Source organism: Coenobita brevimanus, chromosome 72 (assembly GCF_032717465.1).
Source record: "Coenobita brevimanus isolate Jiangsu-jjx chromosome 72, ASM3271746v2, whole genome shotgun sequence".
Lineage (NCBI taxonomy): Eukaryota > Metazoa > Arthropoda > Malacostraca > Decapoda > Coenobitidae > Coenobita > Coenobita brevimanus.
In genome coordinates, this window is record NC_137025.1 from 43352181 (window position 1) to 43371727 (window position 19547).

Here is a 19547-nt window from a genome sequence, read left to right on the forward strand (position 1 = left end):
GTGAGGTAATATTGTCACCATTAACCCTCTCATCAGCGGGACAACTCTAATATTCTCCTCTTATTAGCACCATATGATGTTTAAAAATGAATCATAATGTACTAGGTGAGAACTGGAGGGGGAAGGAAAGTGGGGAGGAGAGGAGGAAGGGGAAGAGAGGAAGAAAAGGAAGAAGGGAAGCAAGGGAAAGGGAAGAAAGAGGAAGGGGAAAGAATGGAGGAAGGGAGAAGATATGGAGGATATGGAAGGAGAGAGGAAAAACTGAAGGATGGGAAGAAGGGGAGAATAGAAGGGAGAAAAAGAGATGATGGAGGGAAAAGAAGTGAGGAGAGGACGGGAGAAAGAGGAAGGGGTGGGGAGGAGTGGGGGTGGGGAGGAGTGGAGGTAGAGAAGAGTGGAGTAGAGGAGAGGAGCGGAGGTAAAGAAGGAGTGGAGGAAGAGGAGAGGGGGAGAAGAAGGAGGGGAATGGGAGAGGGGAAAGAAAAAGAGGGAAAAGGAACAATTATCTCTCTCCCTCACTCCCCCCCTCCTTTTCTCTCCCTTTCCTCTCCACTCTCCCTCATTTCCCTCTCCACTCTCGTTCCCTCAATCTCCACTGTTTTTCCCTCCTTCCTCTCTCCATTCCTTATTCCCTCCACCTTCCCTTCCTCAACCTTTCCTCCCTCTCTCCCTCTGTTCCCCAGGCCCACAAATGGATCAGGATGTACAAATTTAAAATACTTCTTAGAGCAAAAGGTAAGACACAATTATTATTACTATTACCTCCTACCTTCACACACACACACACACACACACACACACACACACACACACACACACACACACACACAAACTTTTACACATTATGTACTCTACTTCTACGCTCTACCCTGACATTCTCTCTCTCTCTCTCTCTCTCTCTCTCTCTCTCAGCAATTAAAGCGAGGCAAAATAAACTGCAGGATGTAAACTGCCTCGTCCACTTGGCCAGGTAACGTGACATATAATTAGAGACAAAGTTAGGTATGGCCAGAACTAGGGAAGGAGAGCATTAGCTTAGTTAGCCCAGGTGTGGTGTGGCGTGGCGTGGCGTGGCGTGGCGTGGTATGGTATGGTATGGTATGGTGTGGTGTGGCGTAATGTGGTGTGGTGTGGTGTGGTATGGTATGGTGTGGTGTGGTGTGGTGTGGCGTAATGTGGTGTGGTGTGGTGTGGCGTAATGTAGTGTGGTTAATGAGGTGTGGGTTAGGTTAAGAACGTTTGGTTAGATTAAGTGTGGCTTAATTTATTACTACTACTACTATTACTACTACTGCTGCTACTACTAATAATACCACTATTATTACTATTAATTATTATTATTATTATTATTATTATTATTATCACCAACATCACCACTATCCAGGCTCAGCTAAGGTAGGCCAGGTTTGGTTGAGGGGAGGGGGGTTGAGGTGTGGTGTGGCTTAGAGGATTGGCTAGTTTCATTGTTTGGTCGGTTTCATCAGGTTAGATAAAATTAGATTAGGTTAGGCGAGGCATGGTTAGACAAGGGAGTGTGGGTCGTTGATCTGGTCTGGTGTGGTCTAGCTGGGTTTGGTTTGGTCTGCTGTGGGTCAGGTTAGGCTAGGTCAGGCCTTATTAGGACAGGTATTTTTACATTTCATTGGGTCAGGATAAGTTAGGTTACATCAGGTCACGATTTATTACAGGTAAGGACAGTAAATTAGGGTAGAACAGGTGAAATCAGGTCAGGTTAGCTCAGCTCAGAATGTAATGTGTAGTGTAGTGGTTGTGTTGTGTTAGGTCGTTAGGTTAGAAGGTAATGTTGTGTATTGGTTGTGCTCTTATACTAGGTCAGGCCACGTTGTCATGTTACGTTAGGTCAGGTCAGGTCACGTCGTCATGTTCTGTTAGGTCAGGTTAATTAAAGAGCATGAAAACTAGGCCGCATTTAGTGGCGGGTGAAAAGGGTGGTTAAGGGCAGGGCAGGTCACTTGGTCCACAACGAGACCTCGTAAACTATCGCTCGTAACTCCACCCACGGCTCCACTGAACCCTTAACTGCACACCTTCACTCCACCCACAACCACCACTTGAACACTTTAACTACACTTACATGATTACCCTCAAGTACTTATTTTTAACCCACATCACATACTTTTAATCTCCACACCTCAGTTTTAATCTACAACACTTAGTCATTTCAGAAGCAATTAGTAAGCCTCTTGGGTCTTGTCTTCTGGCCACCTCGATGTCATTATAATCATCTGAAGAAAATCCGTACACTTTAAAGGGTTATTTTTAGGCTTCAGCACTTATGGTTAACCTGCACCACTTATTATATACACTTAACACCTCTATTTAACCAGCATTAAGCAACCTCCACCACTTGTGTCTTTAGATGGTCTTGTAAGGTGTAGTAAGGGTGTCAGGTGAGGGGTGGGTGTGGATGTGGGTGTCGGGTGGGTGTGGGTGTCGGGTGAGGGGTGGGTGTGGATGTGGGTGTCGGGTGAGGGGTGGCTGAGGAGTGGGTGAAGAGCGACCGGGGCCGACGTACGCAAGCACGTTGGAGCCTTTATAAAAGATGCCACGATACCAACAATACGACGATACGATACGATGATACGACGATACCAACGAAACGACGATACGACGCACAGAAGTAGAACTATCAGAAACGTGGCCACTAAAACTGATCATCCAAACAAGAACACTATCACAAATAAATCATCCTTTCTTTTCATTACCCCCTTCAGTACCATGGCACATTTTCCCATTTCTTTTGGCTATTTATTCAGCTCAGGGGAATTTTTCGAACTGGAGGGGTTAGATACAGCCTTCAGTAACACCTTCACTACCAGGGTGTTTGACTATGCTGAGGAAAATCGTCTGAATGTAGCAAGAACAAAAGAAAAAAGTCCTCGGTTTAAAGAACTGGAAACTATTTTGGAAGAAAGTTTGTGAAAATAATAATATGGGTTCTCTCTCTCTCTCTCTCTCTCTGAGCAAGAGTATAATTATATGAATAAATAATAAAATTTCCTACATTCTCTCTCTCTCTCTCTCTCTCGTGTTCATTCAAGAGGAAGACAAGGGTAAGATGCCTAGGCTCTCTAGTAAAAAGCAGATCTGCCCATTTCAGCAAGGAGATACAATGGGAGAGAGAGAGAGAGAGAGAGAGAGAGAGAGAGAGAGAGAGAGCGCATAGACGGGCCACATAAAAGACCCCACACAAAGACCTCTTCCCTCTTTCCTAAAATGCCAGTCTTCCTTTTCTCCTCAACCCTACCGTTCGATGACATTCCTATAGCTTATTTTTACCACCGTTTTGTGATTTTCTTCAAGTTAACGAATAAAAAACTTGTCTTCCAAATCAATTTCAACAACAGAAAGCCAAAATGAAGATAAGGTGAGTACAGTAGTGTTTCCTTTTGCTCTTCCCACATCCACCTGTACACCACGTTATTCACGACACAATGGCGAGCAGATATCATTAATTCTTCCACCACTGTCATCATCAATATCATCATCAATCATCATCATCATCATCAACATCGTCATTCCGGGCATACATGGATCGCCTATGGTTTAAACACACGTCCAGCCTGCATCCCATAAATCAGAGACCAGTCAGCAGAAAGGTCAGACACGTAGTTGAAGAATTAATGACAAAAAATTGAGGTTTACGTTCGCCCTTGTGATTCAGGTTTTACGCACACGACAGCAAATTCTTCCCATCTCTAACATTTCCGATAACATTTAGATTTAGATTCTTTACACTGTAGGTAACGTTGTCAGTGATGGCCAAGCAGGAAGGGTACATTAGGATTACACACATCCCATCTACAGGAGTCTCCCTGAGGTTGGACGCTGTGTACACGTAAGCTAGCACATGGGAACATTATAGAACTCAGGCTCTTTCCTATGTTACCCTCTTATCCATCTTACAGAACGAATTATAATGCTGAGACAATTCATTTCCTGTGTAAGAAGTAAAACTGCCTGTGGGGTGTAATCTGGTCTGGCACTGAGCAGGGAGAAAAACTTTGATGGCTTAGAGGAAAACATTTATCACCAACGCTAATGGCTCGGACACACAGATTATCATAACACTATCAAGGAACTGAACATAAAGCTTATAAAGAAGTGACACATTTTATAATAATACGGTCATGGAAACAGCTGGAAAAGAAAATGTTATGGTACGGGATAAGCATACGACTCTCTCTCTCTCTCTCTCTCTGACCCACCTGTTCATCTTAATCAGTATATCGCCCCTGTTGATGTATGCTTGGGTATAATCAGCCCTCATACTAATCGCCTGCCGGTACAACGCATCCGCCTCTTCCAATCGCGTCTCGTTCCTCGCGATTAGGTTGGCCAGGTTGAGGAACACGTTGAGGTGATTGGGGGCGATTCGGGCCTGGTAGCTTTCCCCTGGTTTGGCCTTGGGGAGCAGAGATTTGGCCTGCAAGATTGGCGATTGGTTACAAGGGGGATTTACGAGTTATATGAAGAGTGGGACTGGGTAGGATGCTGATGTGGGAGATACAGTAAGAATGGGGGATTGGGCAGGATGCTGATACTGGAGTTAGACTGAGATTGGACGATTGATTAGAAGGTGGATTTACAAGTTATATTAAGACTGGGATTGGGCAGGATGTTGATATTGGAGTTAGTGAGATTGGAGAATTGGGTAGGATGCTGAGACTGACATTAGACTGAGATTAGGGGACAGGATATAAGGTGGCTTTAGCAGTTATTTTAAGACTGGGATTGGGTAGGATGCAAATGCTGAGTCACAGTGAGACTAGGGGATTGGGCCGGGTGCACTGAGATTGGGGGACTGATTAGGATTTTGATTCAAGAGTTATAGTAACACCTGGAGACTAAGTTTTTGATAGAGTGAAATAAAAAAAGATTAAAAACGCCAAAAAAGACTTGACACAAAGACTAGAAAAGAGCAACTGGGGATTGGTTGCGATGCGGATACAGGATTAACCCACTGAATCCGAAGACGCATGATCTTAGCTTATTCTTGCTACCTCCAGACGATTTTAGTCAGCTTAGGAAATACCTCTCGTCTTGAAAGGGGTTAATGAAGGATATATCTCGCCCCTTCAACTCGAAAACTGAGTCCTGATCTGCATAAATAAATAATAACAATGAAATAAAATAATAAAATGCACGTCTTCATAGGGGATACGTAAATAAGAAGACTAAGGATGAATGGATTTAGGGCGAATTCGAGAACTGGAGGGATTTGGCAGGGATTTGACCTAGAAGACTGGGGGATTAGTTGAGATTTGGTTGCAGCAATAATAGCAGGATTAAAGGATGGAATAGGTCACTGAGAGATTGGGAGAACTGGAAAGAGGATTAGCCTGGAAGATTGGAAGGACTGGAGGATTCACTGAGACTGGAATACAGGATTAACACTGGAATCCTATGTGTTGATTTTATTCCTATCTTCAGACGATTTTATTCAGCTCTGGGTAGATTTTTCGAGAGAGAGAGAGAGATCTGACATAACTTCAATTAATCCCCCTCACTATCAGGATGTTCTAATCTCAATAAAATCGCTTGGTCGCCACAGGAATAGAAAGGAAAGTACACTCGCCACCAAAAGTCCTCTACCCTTTCCTACTTTTCTCTCCATGGACTGTAAAAATCCATAGTAATTGGCACTGATGATTTTATTTACCTATAGATCGGTGTCAAGTCAGTGTCAAATCAGTGTAGTGAATCCATGGCAACTGACACTGATTACTATATATGGCAAGTGAGCAGTTTCAAATCAGTGTCAGGTGCTGCGGACTGACCACACTGACTGTCAAAGTACGTGGAGGGACAGGACTTTGGTGTCGACTGTAGGTAATCGGACAGAAGGTATCAACTCATCCAACACGGGGACGTCCTCCATGTGTTGTGTTCCCGATGCCACCACACGATTTTACTGAAGCTACAATGGGCCCATAGTAGTGATGAAGCTGACAAAAGCCATACCCATCCCCACAATCTCGGGGGGTCTTCGTTTTCTGATTGGTTCACTCCTGGGCTGAATAAAATCGTCTGTTGTAGCAAGAATAAGATATGACATCAGCGTACTGAAGGGGTAAATGCTGTACCTCGTGTTCAAGTGTAAATTCAGTGTATACAACAGTGAATATCAAGCAAATAAGAGTTTGTATTATCAATTGTAAATGTCCATCACCATCATCATCATCACAAACAATACCTGTATACATATTAGTATCAACGTGTTGATAAAAAAAAAATATAGAAATCATTAGCATTCACATCTCCACTGCCAAGAGTATAAAAAAATTAATGCCAATATGAATATCAATGTGTAGAACAAGACAAAGGACACCTTTGCTAGTCGCACCAACCTTTGCAGTACTGTAAAAGAAATAACCATTTACGGGGTAAAAGGAGGGGTGAACGGCTATTAGCATGCACAATTTTGTGTTATTATGTTAAAAGACATGACCGTGCAATAAGACTTTCGCCAGGACCCCTACGCACCGAGCCCCCGTGGGGGTGACCCTTGGGGATCTCACCCTACGTAAAACCTGGCCCAAGAAGAGGCATACCACTGCACCAGATAGAACGTTCTTCTGTTATATATAAAAAAAAAAAAAAGTATGGCATTATCCACCTGGGGGCCGCAACCCCTGGAGGATGGCAATCGGTGACCCCACCCTGCCTATAATGTGGCCGAGGTGAACGCCTACCAGTAGGAAAAATTACGTGCTCCCAGATTACAAACTATGGCCGTACATAACAGCTTTGCCCAGTACCACCAGGGGCTGCACCTCTCCTTGGGCGGTGGCCTTTGGGGACTTATAATGTGGCACGAGGTATGTTCTAGCCCTGGGCAAAAATTGGTGTTCCAAGGTAAAACACACTGGTCGTGCCGAATGGTTCTGGTTGGGGTAAACGTGAGCCCTCCTCCCCTCCCCTCCGTGGCAGGCGGTCCTCGAGCGTCTCAACATGTCTGAAATCTAGCCAGGGAGATGGTCTACCACTGTGCAAAATTTCATCTCTCAAACACCCTTGCCATAAGGCCTGGACCCCATTCTTCCAAAAAGTACCGGTCCAGCAACTCAATGAATGGCTCAGATAAGAACAATCACTGTATCAGGCTGACCCTCTCAGTGGGGAAAAAAAGAAATATTTATACATAAGGTGCCCATACTTTCTGTACCCACTTTGAGGTAAGCCTGCTCAGCGTCAGAGAAAAGCTTAAGGTTGTTGTAGGTGCGGCCGACGTTGATGTGTGCACCGATGTCGTCCTCCTGCACCGCCACCGCTGACTGGAAGTACTTGAGCGCCTCTGCAAAGCGACCTTGGGATTCCAGCGCGTGACCCACGTTGTTGAACAGCTTGGCGTTCCTCTGGTTCACCTGGGGGATAGGAACGGCGTAACTGACAAGGATAGCCACTAACAAGCATTCCCCTAGACTACAAGAAGATTTGGGAAAAATTTGTGAACTGACAAGGAAAGAACCCAAGGAACATTCTCCCAGGCAACAGCATTCAACCATCACTTTACATATTCAGATCCTTAATTTTGTTGTAGGTTACGTGCGAACGCATGGATGGTGGTGGTGGTCGTGGTAGCAATAGTAGTAGTGAAACCCAGCCTGATCTGAAAAGTGAACCCAGTGAACTGCAGGCTTCTGCCCTTCTCCCGCAGTCCACCATCCTCCTTTTGGAGGATAGGGAAGTAGTTGAGGACGTTTGTATAACCTGGCATACCCCCGCCTTGTTCTATTGCTGCCACCACGTTATTTGGGGTATACTCACACACACACACACACACACACACACACAAAGCCTAAGACCAATGCCTGTCTATTCAAAGAGGGATCTAAAGGCAGATAATTTTCCAGGTCAAACCTTTCCCCATGAATAAGACCCGCAAGAGTCATGTTTGATCTCCGTTCCTGCATCATAGTCTCACTCCGATCTAGCTCTTGGTACCTAATCTCAAACTCTACAGCCTAGTCTCACTATGATCTTCCCCTCGGTCTCTGAGCTCACTTCCTGTCTTTGTTTCTCTAATCTCACTCCCTACATCCAGCTTTCTCTAATCTCACTCCATATATCCCCGTCTCTCCAATTTAACCCCCTAATCTCAGCCTAATCTCACCGTACCTTCAGTCCTGCGGTAAAGATGGCGTACTCGTCCCTCCAGTCTGCATTTCTTACGTGCGTCTTGACTGCGTGCACGGCCAGGAGGGCAGCCAGGCACGCCCACACGTACTTACGCCCGTACCGCCTGAAACAGTGAGAGGTAAGTAGGTGTGGAGGTATGTAGGTAGGTAGGTAGGAGGTGGTATTTGAGTCACTGAGTTGGTAGATGAGCAAATTCGTAGGTAGGTTAGTGAATAGGTAGGTAGGTAGGTAGGTAGGTAGGTAGGGAGGGAGGAAGGGAGGGAGAGAAGGAGGTACGTGAGAAGGTATGGGCAAAATCAGCTAAGAAGTTAGTACGTAGGCAGGTATGTAGGTAGGAAGGTGAGTGTGTAAGTAGGAGGATGATCGACTGGTAGTGGTTAAATGAACAGGTAGGTAGGTATTTTTTTTTTTTTTTTTTTTTTAAATAAATAACAGAACGGAGGAAGGAAAAACAAATGGGTAAAAAAAAAAAAAAATCCATACACCAGATTACTGGTGTCCTCTGTTCATAAAATATCTGTAACAGTTAGACTTGAACAGTTGTGGGTTGAAATTTGGAGGAAAACAACTCTGGGGAAGCGAGTTCCAGAGAGATGCAGTTCGGGGAATGAAAGAATTCTGATAGGCAGAAGTTCTGCAATATGGTTGAGTGACATTCCAGTCATGAGCGCTACCAGATGCCCGTGTAGCACGAGGGAAGGCATAGAGAGGTGGCACCATGGACGCAACTTCGTCTGAGCATTTGCCAAAAAAATATCTGTAAAATAATGCAAGGGAGGCAACATTCCTTCTTACCTGCAGAGGAGGTAGTTTATATGTAATGGCAGGGTTGTTAATGATTCTAAAAGCTTTATTCTGAATTTTGTCTGGTTGTTTTAATGCAACCTCTCCACAACCACGTAGATTAGTAGTAAGTGGGTAGGTAAGTAGGCAAACACACGAGTAGAAACGTGAGAGGTCAGCAGATGAGTAGGTAGGTAGGTACAGTAGGTAGGTAAGAGAGAAGTTTTAGCGAAATGAGTGTAGTTTGTTTGTCATTTCAAGTGGAGGCAGAGGGAGGAAGGAAGGGGGGTAGGTGGAAGTTAATATAAACACTGCATTAAATAAGCTGACTTTATCCCTGTGGTGTGTGTGTGTGTGTGTGTGTGTGTGTGTGTGTGTGTGTGTGTGTGTGTGTGTGTGTGTGTGTGTGTGTGTGTGTGTGTGTGTGTGTGTGTGTGTGTGTGAGAGAGAGAGAGAGAGAGAGAGAGAGAGAGTACAGGTATTCACACAGACTGGCAAAGGTGTAACGTTTAATTACCGGGACTCCCACCTCATCAGGGATAAGGGAAAAAGGTGGGGTAGATGGACAGGTAAAATAGATAGGTAGACAGATAGATAGACAGACGGATAGATAGATATATACAGATAAATACAAATAGATAGATAGATAGGTACACTCAAAGATACTGCTTGATTTGTAGGCAGGTCAACAGGTAAATGGAGAATGAATAAAAAGAATGGCAGACAAAGAGCTACGATAGATAAATGAATAGATAGACACTGGTGGGCAGAGATAGAGACTGATAGATATAGATAAATTGGTAGACAGATGGAAAAAGACAGACATAGATAGACAGATGGAGAGATAGACAGACAGATAAAGACAGATGGACAGATACAGAGTGGTAGACGGAAGAGTGGAAGGACGAGTGGAAGGACAGATAGATGGATGGATTGGCTGATGAAGAAAAAGGATAGATATACAAGCAAATGAATCATGAAAAGAGGGAAATAGACTTAAAGAATGAAGTAAAAATTGGATATATTAACAAGAAATATCATCCATCAATATTCCAATGCATAATAGGAGGATTTTATCAACCTTTTCAGCACGATGTCTTTTTACTGATTATTCTTACTGACGGGACGATTTTATTTGAAACACCTGGATGGGGAGTTCATCTATCTATCTATCTATTGCCAGACGCCTCAATCCCGTTCGGGGTGGCCACAAACAAATCGCCCCAACGTCGCCCTGTCCCCCGCAATTTCACTGCCCCGCTCCCAAGGTTAAGGAAAAAAGGGGAAACTAAAGAAAATGAAACTAAAAACACATTAAAAATAGTAAAAATCAGTAATCCAAATAATAATTAAATAAAAATAAAACATACGTCTGGTTTAGGAAAGGAAATAAAGAAAATAAAGCTAACAAAACATTATGATAGAACGAAACTTTGAAATGGAAATAAGAATGAAATAAAACGCTAGAAAATGGGGGGTCAATTAATTGTGAGGGGTGACCCAAACAGACTCATTGCGAGGCTCCCAAGGGCTCTCGTAAATGACACAGTGTGGGTTTACGGCCCAGTACGGGGAGGTGGGGCAGGGTGAGGAGGAAGGGAAGGAAGAGAGGAGGGAAAGGGGGAGGAGGAGGAGGGGGGAGGGAAAGGGGGAGGAGGAGGGGGGAAGGGAAAAGGGGAGGGGGAGAGGTGTAAGAGGAGGGAGCCGATGGGAGAGAAGGGGGGTTGGTGGTAAGGAAGAAAGAGAATTGGGGACGTGTGAGAGGAAGAAGGGAGGCGATGAGAGGGGAGGTTGAGAGTGGGTGGAGGAAGGTTTGGAGTAGGTGGAGGGAGGTGAGGGCGGTGGGGAGGGGGAAGGCAGGGGTAGATAACCGTGGCGAGAAAGGGGTGGGGTAGGGAGCTGGAGGTGGGGGAGATGTGTGGGGGGAAGTGTGGGAGGTGGGAGTGAGGGAGGTAGGGGGGTGTGGGTGAGGGGGCAGGAAGGGGGTGAAGATAAAGAAAGTAGGAAAGGGCGTAAGGGAGAAGGAGATGGGATGTTGGGAAGAGTAGGGGGTTATCAATATATCACTGTTTTATTCATGCAGATTCTTATTCATGTATATCCGTTTTATTTACCCACGTAGGCGTTTGTTTACCACTGGCATTTTGTGTGTGTGTGTGTGTGTGTGTGTGTGTGTGTGTGTGTGTGAGAGAGAGAGAGAGAGAGAGAGAGAGAGAGGGAGAGAGAGAGAGTCCAAGGTCTTTTCTCGAGTGTTTTTTTTTTTCCGGCAAAAATATTATAAAAAATAAATGATAACTGATGACTGATGATAATTTCTCTCTCTCTCTCTCTCATCGGAACCTCTGCTCATAAGAAAAAAAAAATTATTAAAAAACACAGTAATAAGGGAAAATGTGGCCTAATGAATTCTAATTTTTTAACATCGATTTGAGGGAGAAATTTTCTAAGCATTCTTCAAAGGATTATTTACATCAGATGGATAGATAGAAAGGGAAATAGATATACATAAAAAATAACATGAATAGATGCATATATAGATAGATAGATTGATAGACACTCCTAGCTAGACAGAAATAAACATTCAGAGGGAGAGAGAGAGAGAGAGAGAGAAATGGGTACTGTATAGCAAATCTCTCTCTCTCTCACCTTCATTTTCTCATCTCTCTTCTTAACCCTCACTGTCATTTTCCTCCCCCTCCTTCTATTTCCTTTAGTTTCTTCCCTTTTTCTCTTCATCTTCCTCGTCCTCCTCCTTCTCCTCCTCCTCCCCAACAAGTAACTTCAGAGGCAGTAATTACAAGTCTAGCATCAAAAAATCCCCGCTGCCATTTTTCCCCACCCTAAAGTTCCCCGCACTACCTGCCTCCTTCCCCGCCATCTTCACTACCATCACCAGCTTGGGGAAAAATGGGGAAAGTGCGGCAAGCTAGGGGAAGCTGGGAGAAACTAGTGGAACATGGGAAAACTAGTGGAATTAGGGGAAAGGTAAAGAAAACAAGGGAAACGATCACCAACGTTACATCGATGAGTCAAGTGGTTGGGTCTAGAGTACACCGGGGAGTACTCAGATGTATTACATTTCCGTGTTTTACTATGAAGGGATAATGGGGAGTACATTAACAAGGAAAGACATAGGGAAAATACAGACACACACACACACACACACACACACACACTGGCAGGCTCACAGTGACTGCGTTAGTTAAAAGAATTAATCACGTGTTTATTCAGAAATCTTGAGGATGCATTGCTAAAACACTCGCACTCTCTCTCTCTGTCTTAAATAGTACATGTATTTGCACTGCTATGATCACAATGCCCGCGAGGTTTTAAAGAATCAATGTGTATTATACCGAAATACTGGAGTGTGTGGATGAAGTCGACTAAAGTGCTCATATACTCCCACTATTACACTCACAAGTCCGTACTGATAGAAAATTACTGGTACTGTAATACTCACAGTTCCCGCCTTATCCCCTAAAGGAGGATGGTGGACTGTGGAAGAAGGGTAACTTTGGCCTGCATTCACTGGGTTCACGTTAAGATAAGCCTGGGGTTGCAAATACTACTACTACTACTACTATTACTACTACCACTACTACTACTACAAATATTACTACAACTACTACTACTACTACTACTATTACCATTACCACCGTACAACCACCTCGACTACCACTACTACTACTGCCACCAATAAACTCACAGGTATTGGGTAAGGATATGGAAGCCGTGAGCCACCAGCATACAGAACCCCATGGAAGGCAGGTACAGCACCCTCTCGGCCACCACGAAGCCCACAGGGAAGAACAGGTTGCTGGCAGGCACGAAGGGAACCGCCAGGAACGACAGGGCCTGGGGGGAAGGTGGCGAGATTATTATACTCTTTGTACTCTAATTTGGCCAAAAAACTGTCATCTCTCCATGTTGACTGCTGAGACTGAGCAATAGATTAACACTAGAAATAAGATGAAAGTCACGAAGAAGTGCTGTGGAACGGATGTGGGAACCAACAGGAATGTCAGGGCCTGAGGGTAGAGTGAGTGCGTGTGGGTGGTTATTCTTTTTACCCTAACTTGGCCTAAAACTACCACCTCTCCTTCTTGAATGCTGAGCTGGAACAATAGAGTAACAGTAGAACACGATGCTAGTCACGAAAATGTGCTATGGAAAGGATGTGGAGCACAGCATTGTCTTTTTTATTTTTTTTACTTTCACTTGGCCTATAATTGTCATCCCATCACCTTTCATGCTGAGGTAGAACAACAGATTAATGCTAGAATACGATCCTAATCACGAAAATGTGCTGTGGAAAGACTGAGGAGGAGGAGGAGGAGGAGGAGGAGGAATATGGAAGGAATGAGAAGAATGGAGGAGCCAGGGAGGAAGGGAGGAAGATGATGAGGAGGAAGGCACATAAAGAAGTACGAAGAGATAGTAGTGAAGAAGGTAAATAGGGATGAAGAGGGAGAATAAGAACAAGGAATAAAGCCGAATGGAGAGGAAACAGAAAGAGGGAAGTAAGAGGGAAGGGGAGGGAAATGACGGATGGAAGGTAAGGAGGAAGAGGAAGAGGTTAATGGAGGAAGGAAAGGCAAGAGGAGGAATAGAAATATGATACTTATGATGGTGAGTAGGGTAACTGATGGGAAGGAGAGAGATGAAGAGGGGAAGAGGAGGCAGGGAGAGAGAGAGAGAGAGAGAGAGAGAGAGAGAGAGAGAGAGAGAGAGAGAGAGAGAGAGAGAGAGAGAGAGAGAGAGAGACTGATATTCACAGAAATTAACATATGCAAGTGCTCATTCATTTACATAACATTTAAATAATTCTCGTATGAAAAATGTTTAGCTTGCCCTGACAGAATATTACAAGCATATTACGGTATGATTATTAATATAATTATTATTATTATTAGTAGTAGTACTACTACTACTACTACAACTATTATTATTACTATTATTAATTATTATTATTATAGCAACAACAATAATAATAATAATAATAAATATTACTATTATTATTATTATTATTAAATACTTCGACCTTGTTGAAAGGACACAAGCCAAGAGTGAGGAAGAAGAAGAAACGAGTTATCTGAGAGGAGTCATGGAGAGACAGACTGACACATGAGGAAGTGAAAAGGCGTTGTGGTGTGGATGTGGATGACATAAAGCGTTAAGAGAAATACACCGAGGCGGTTTGGCCATGTGGAGGAGACTGATGAGAAGCGGGGTGGAGGGGGTAGAGGGAGGAGAAGGTCTAGGATGGGATGGGGGGATGGAGGGGACAGGTATATGAGAGAGGGGTGTGTGAGCTGGAGGGAGGGCAGCGAAATAGAGGGGGACAGGGTGACATGGAACCGATTTGTTTGTGGTCACCCCTTACAGGATTAAGGCGTCTAGCAATAGATAAATGGACAGACAGATAGATTATCATTATTATCATCATCATCATTTGTAAGGACCATTTTCATTCCCATAAAATTATCTTAATTTTTATTTGCGTGACATTCACTATTCCTATTAATTGTTACTTTTATTACAGGCACTGTTACTACTACATGTATCCACAGGACAAAAATATTATTAAAACTTCCCACATCCCTGTGGCAAGGTTTATTATTAGTGTCAATATATTATTACTATTATTATTATTATTATTAATTCTAAAATTGCGATATATCAAAGGCTATTTGGCCTAGAGCCTTCAAATTTGGCCAACTTAGTCGGACAGCTGTCTGCTTTTTTGGCCAAATATGGTGGTAATCCGTCAACAGGATCATCAGGTATTATCCAGAACACATTAGAGTGAGTCAGCCACGCTATCTCATGGACCCCTTAAGCTAGGAAGCTGAAATTTTACTACAATAGCCTCAGGGCTGACGCACTGTGGACAGGAGTATTGTTCCAGTTTGCTGATTATTCTCTGAGATCGCCTGTGGTAAAAAAAACTGGGACTTCTCAGGATAATCAGGATGTCATCTAATTCTCCATGAAGGATTAAAGCCAGAGCCACCAAACTTGTTGGTGATGGGAGGAATGAAAATGTTGGATGGGAGAGAGACACGGGTTAGAGCACAAATTCTTGATGTCCTCTACCCTTGTGCGTTCTGTGTAGCTCAAAACGATGTAGAAAAGAAAGACTCCAAGTTCTATCCAGCCTCTTTCTCTCTCTCTCTCTCTCATTCTCTCCCTTTCCCACCAAACTTTCTTGAGTCTCCTTGTCCTTCCTGCAAATCAGAATCCGAGTTACGACAGGGAATTGATCGTAACTACCTTCCAGAATCCCAAGGTTTTTTTTTTTTTTTTTTTTTTGGCCAACACCAAGTTGATGTCTTAGCTGCCTTGCATGGACGCAAAACATCACCTCTGTTGCCGGTAATTTCGAACCAGCAGTGACACATTTATTTGTTTATTTTACAGACGATGGACAGAGGAAGGAAAAACAAATTAATTAGAACGATAATAGTTCCATACACTAGATTACAGGTGTCCTTCATTCAAATAACAGGTGTCCTCCATGTTCACACACACTTGTTTAAATACAGCTACATACGTACATCCCAAAACGTGTCCTTCCGTGTTGTCAATACACGTTCAAGACACGTGTGGACGCGCCCTTACATTTACAAGGCATTTAAATAGTCTGTTATTGCATTTTAAGAATATATATAAAAAAAAATGCTAAAATACCGTAAATAATGTAGTATACATATTGGTACTCTATTCTGTTTTTACCCTAACTTGGCCAAGATTTCATCCTTTCCAAACTTATTTCATGTTCAGTGGCAGAAAAAGACAAAGCTGCGGCTCTACACCTCTTCCGTAGCACCTCTTCGTGACTAGCATAATATAGACTTAATCTATTGCTACAACTCAGCATTCAAGATGGAAAAATAGCAATTTCAGGCCACGCTAGAGTAAAAAGGGTACCGTTAAGAAACATCTGACAGCACTCGGCTCAACTCCACCAGCGCCTACACCGGACAACTCAGATCACCAGCAAAATTTATTAACTCGTCCTTAGCCAATAATTTATATATCCACAAACATTCCTTGAACTTTATGGGATATCTTGTGGGCAGAAAAAAAAGAAAAGAAAAAGGGTCCTGAACAATGACTCGAATTCAGATCACCATCAAAATTAAATAACTCTTTCTTGGCCAGTGACCCACATATACACAAAATTTCACATTAATCGACCAGTAGCTTTTTGAGGCATCTTGTGGACAAACAGACAATCAGGGGAGAATACATACCCTCCTCCCACCGTCGCTGGCAGAGGTAATTAACAGACAAGTTTAAAATGGCTGCAGAGAATCAATAAATATTCCTTCATTTTTCCCAGATCGCTTGGCTACATTTTTAAAAGGCTGAGCTGCAATTAGAACAAACAAAAAATATTGTTAGCATTATTATTCTGTATCTTAAATATTTCAAAACTATAATTTTTTGTACTATGCAGTGCTCATAATTTTCTTTTTCCTCGGTTACCACATTATGTACTACCACCACATGCTCTACCACACCCGCCGCCACCAGTAACCTACCACCACCACTGCCACCACGTCTACCACTCAACCACTACTACTGCCACCACAACAAGCATTACTTCAACTACCAGTACCACACTTACCATACCACAGCTACACCTGTTATCACTACAGTGCCATACACAGCTTACCTGTGGTCGACGGGTCTGCCCCATCAGACATACCGGGGCTGAGCAACAAAAACAACTACTGCTATCACTGCCCCCACTACCACAACCACAACGTTACAACCAAAACCACCACAACCACCACATTCAGCACTATAACTACCATCATTACCACACTTTTTTCTTACCACAACCACAGCCACCATAAACACAACTATAATACTATAACCACCACCACCATCACAACATGAAACACTACAACCACTCACACCTTTTCCCTGCCACTACCACAACCACCACCACATCCAGAACTATCACTACCACACCTTTCCCCTACCACACTGACGCCACTACCACACTAACAACCACCACTACCACACCTTTTCTCTACTACTACGAGTACCACCACCACCGCCACATTCAGCACTACCACACCTTTTCTCTACTACTACCACCACCACCGCCACATTCAGCACTACCACACCTATTCCCTACCACGTGCCACCGCTACCACACTACCACAACACAGCCTGGCGTGCCCACCATGATGATGAGCTGCGCGTGGTGTCGGGGTGCGGTGAAGAGGGCGTGGTAGGTCAGCTTGCCCACACTCAGGTACACAGCAACAGTGCCCACGTTCCTGAGGTGGGTAATTACGGCTCATTAGACACTGGCTGCTAATTAAGCTATATTTATAAGTGATTAGAGTAGTAAGAGTAGTAGTTGTAACCCCAAGGGAGATGCCAGCTAAACATTTCAAATAATAATAATAATAATAATAATAATAAAAATAATAATCTTGATGATGATGATGATGATGATGATGATGATGATGATGATGACGTTCATGATGATGATGATGAAATACAATAATAATTAAAAGTTATTATTATTATTATTATCTTTCATGCATTCATTATCTAGTCCAGTGTTGCCCCATGAGAAGAGTAGAAGCCCGGGGTTAGGCATGTTGGTTCTGACATTTAAGATGAGAGTGACCAGCCTCACTCATCCCTGAGTGGCATTACATGAGCAATAAACCCCAACCACCCCTTGGATATAAACCTGCACTGGCTCAATCTGATTGGAGCGCCTTAATTACCCACCCAACCACCAGCCGCCATAATTTGGTTATACGGTTACCACCCAGCGTAGTAAATGGTTTCCTGGTGAAGAGGAAACCATTTGCCTTGTCACTCAGTGTAGAGTCACCCGCATACAGAAGGAAAAGGAAAGAAAGAAGGAAAAAAGACAGAGGAAAAAAGGAAGGAACGAACGAAGGAAGAGAGGAATGGGCAGTCAGCCGAGGGCAGCACAACACAAAGTGAGTGGATGGTGAGCGCCCCCACCTACCACCAATTATTATTATTATCATTATTATTATACTATTATTATTATTTATATCCTCATCCTCATCATTATCATTACTATTCTTTTACAAACGAAAAAATATAACAGAAGTATCACTATGTCAATCTACATTTATATTATTTATTTATATATATGTATTTCCCCTCCCTCCAGGCAGACTATGGAAGCCTTATCACTATTACACTTTTACAAAATTCCAAACATCGCTAATGACAAATCTGACGCGGAAAAAATGGCCTTCAACTTATTTTTCCCTGACATTAAGCCACGGATAAAAAGAAAGAAGGGAAAAAATTTATTGTTGGGAACCGCTGGGAGGCCAAAAGAAATTGCAATGGGTTGAAGAGCAATTTTGAACATGGGTATGGTGATAAATTTGTGCTGCTGCTGCTGCTGATGATGATGATGATGATAATAATAATAATAATATTAATAATAATAATAATAATAATAATAATATTTTCATCATCATCATCATCATCATCATCATCCGGACCTTCTTTCCCATCCAAGGGCAAGGTGAGGAGTAGCAATGTCCAGACAGCACAAACTTGCCCAATTCAAATAGGCCACGCTTCCATTCACTCATCATTCAAGCCCCCGGAATCCTGGCTCTACCGGATACGCCAAAAACATTCACCACATTCTGCAGCTTCACACAAACGTATCCGACTGAGTCAATCCGGACGCTACCATGCTCAAAAGGGGTGCCAAAGTCCCTGACCATGCACTTCTCCTCACAACATTCATCCAGCCAGCTCGATCTCTTGTCAGTTCCCTAGCCTCACCGACTTCCAAACCTCTCTTCCTCACACACTCATCCATCATAATCTCTCCACCTTCTCCTTGGCCTACCTCGCCTCCTCCCTCCTTTATTATCAGCAATTATAATCCCTCCTCCCCCATCACACCTGACATCAGCCAAGGAGTGCAGCAGCGGTACAGTGCCTATCATCATCATCATCATCATCATCATCACTGTTATCATTATCGGCAATTATAATCCCTTCTCCCCCATCACACCTGATATCAGTCAAGGAGTGCAGCAGCGGTACAGTGCCCATGGTCCAGTCACAGCACAGGGAGGACGGCAGCAGGAGGAGGCCCGCGTTGACACACAGCAGGTAGTTGTAGGTGAGCTGCCTGCTGGGGGTGGGGGCTACACTGGCAGGGTTGTCGAATCTGTGGGAGAAAGATGGTCTGAGAGAAGACAGAAAGTGTATCTGTGGGAGAAAGAAGCTGTGAGAGGAGACAGAAAGTGTATCTGGTGGGAAGATAATGATGTAAGGAGCAGTTTGTGAGGAATGGAAATAGAGAAATGAAGTTAATCTGGCAGGAGGAGTAGAGTTTCAGGAATGTAGAAATATAAAGAAAATAATTAGGAGCCAGACACCGATATCACTACACCATTGGGGTATAAATGCTAAGCACCTGATTTCTATGAAGAACCAGGTAAATCCATTATGGAGGATATGTTTCAACCCAAACCTGTATGTTGGCATATTTCAGTCATATGGATTTTTGCTTGGCCTTCAAGTGGTGGCACTGACATGACCGGCTGGTGGAGCTGCCC

General features: G+C 43.5%; 1 protein-coding gene across 1 annotated transcript in view; it reads right to left on the bottom strand.

Moving 5' to 3' along the window:
* Nucleotides 1-19547, bottom strand: part of LOC145407267 (protein O-mannosyl-transferase Tmtc3-like) — a 61141-nt gene that overhangs the window by 12136 nt on the left and 29458 nt on the right. Inside the window, exons 6-11 of the mRNA XM_080278303.1 lie at nt 18998-19156; nt 17147-17243; nt 12653-12801; nt 8143-8266; nt 7194-7388; nt 4230-4447 (exon numbers count right to left, since the gene is read on the bottom strand). Of these exons, the coding sequence (XP_080134429.1) occupies nt 4230-4447; nt 7194-7388; nt 8143-8266; nt 12653-12801; nt 17147-17243; nt 18998-19156 (942 nt within the window). The remainder of the gene's footprint in view (nt 1-4229; nt 4448-7193; nt 7389-8142; nt 8267-12652; nt 12802-17146; nt 17244-18997; nt 19157-19547) is intronic.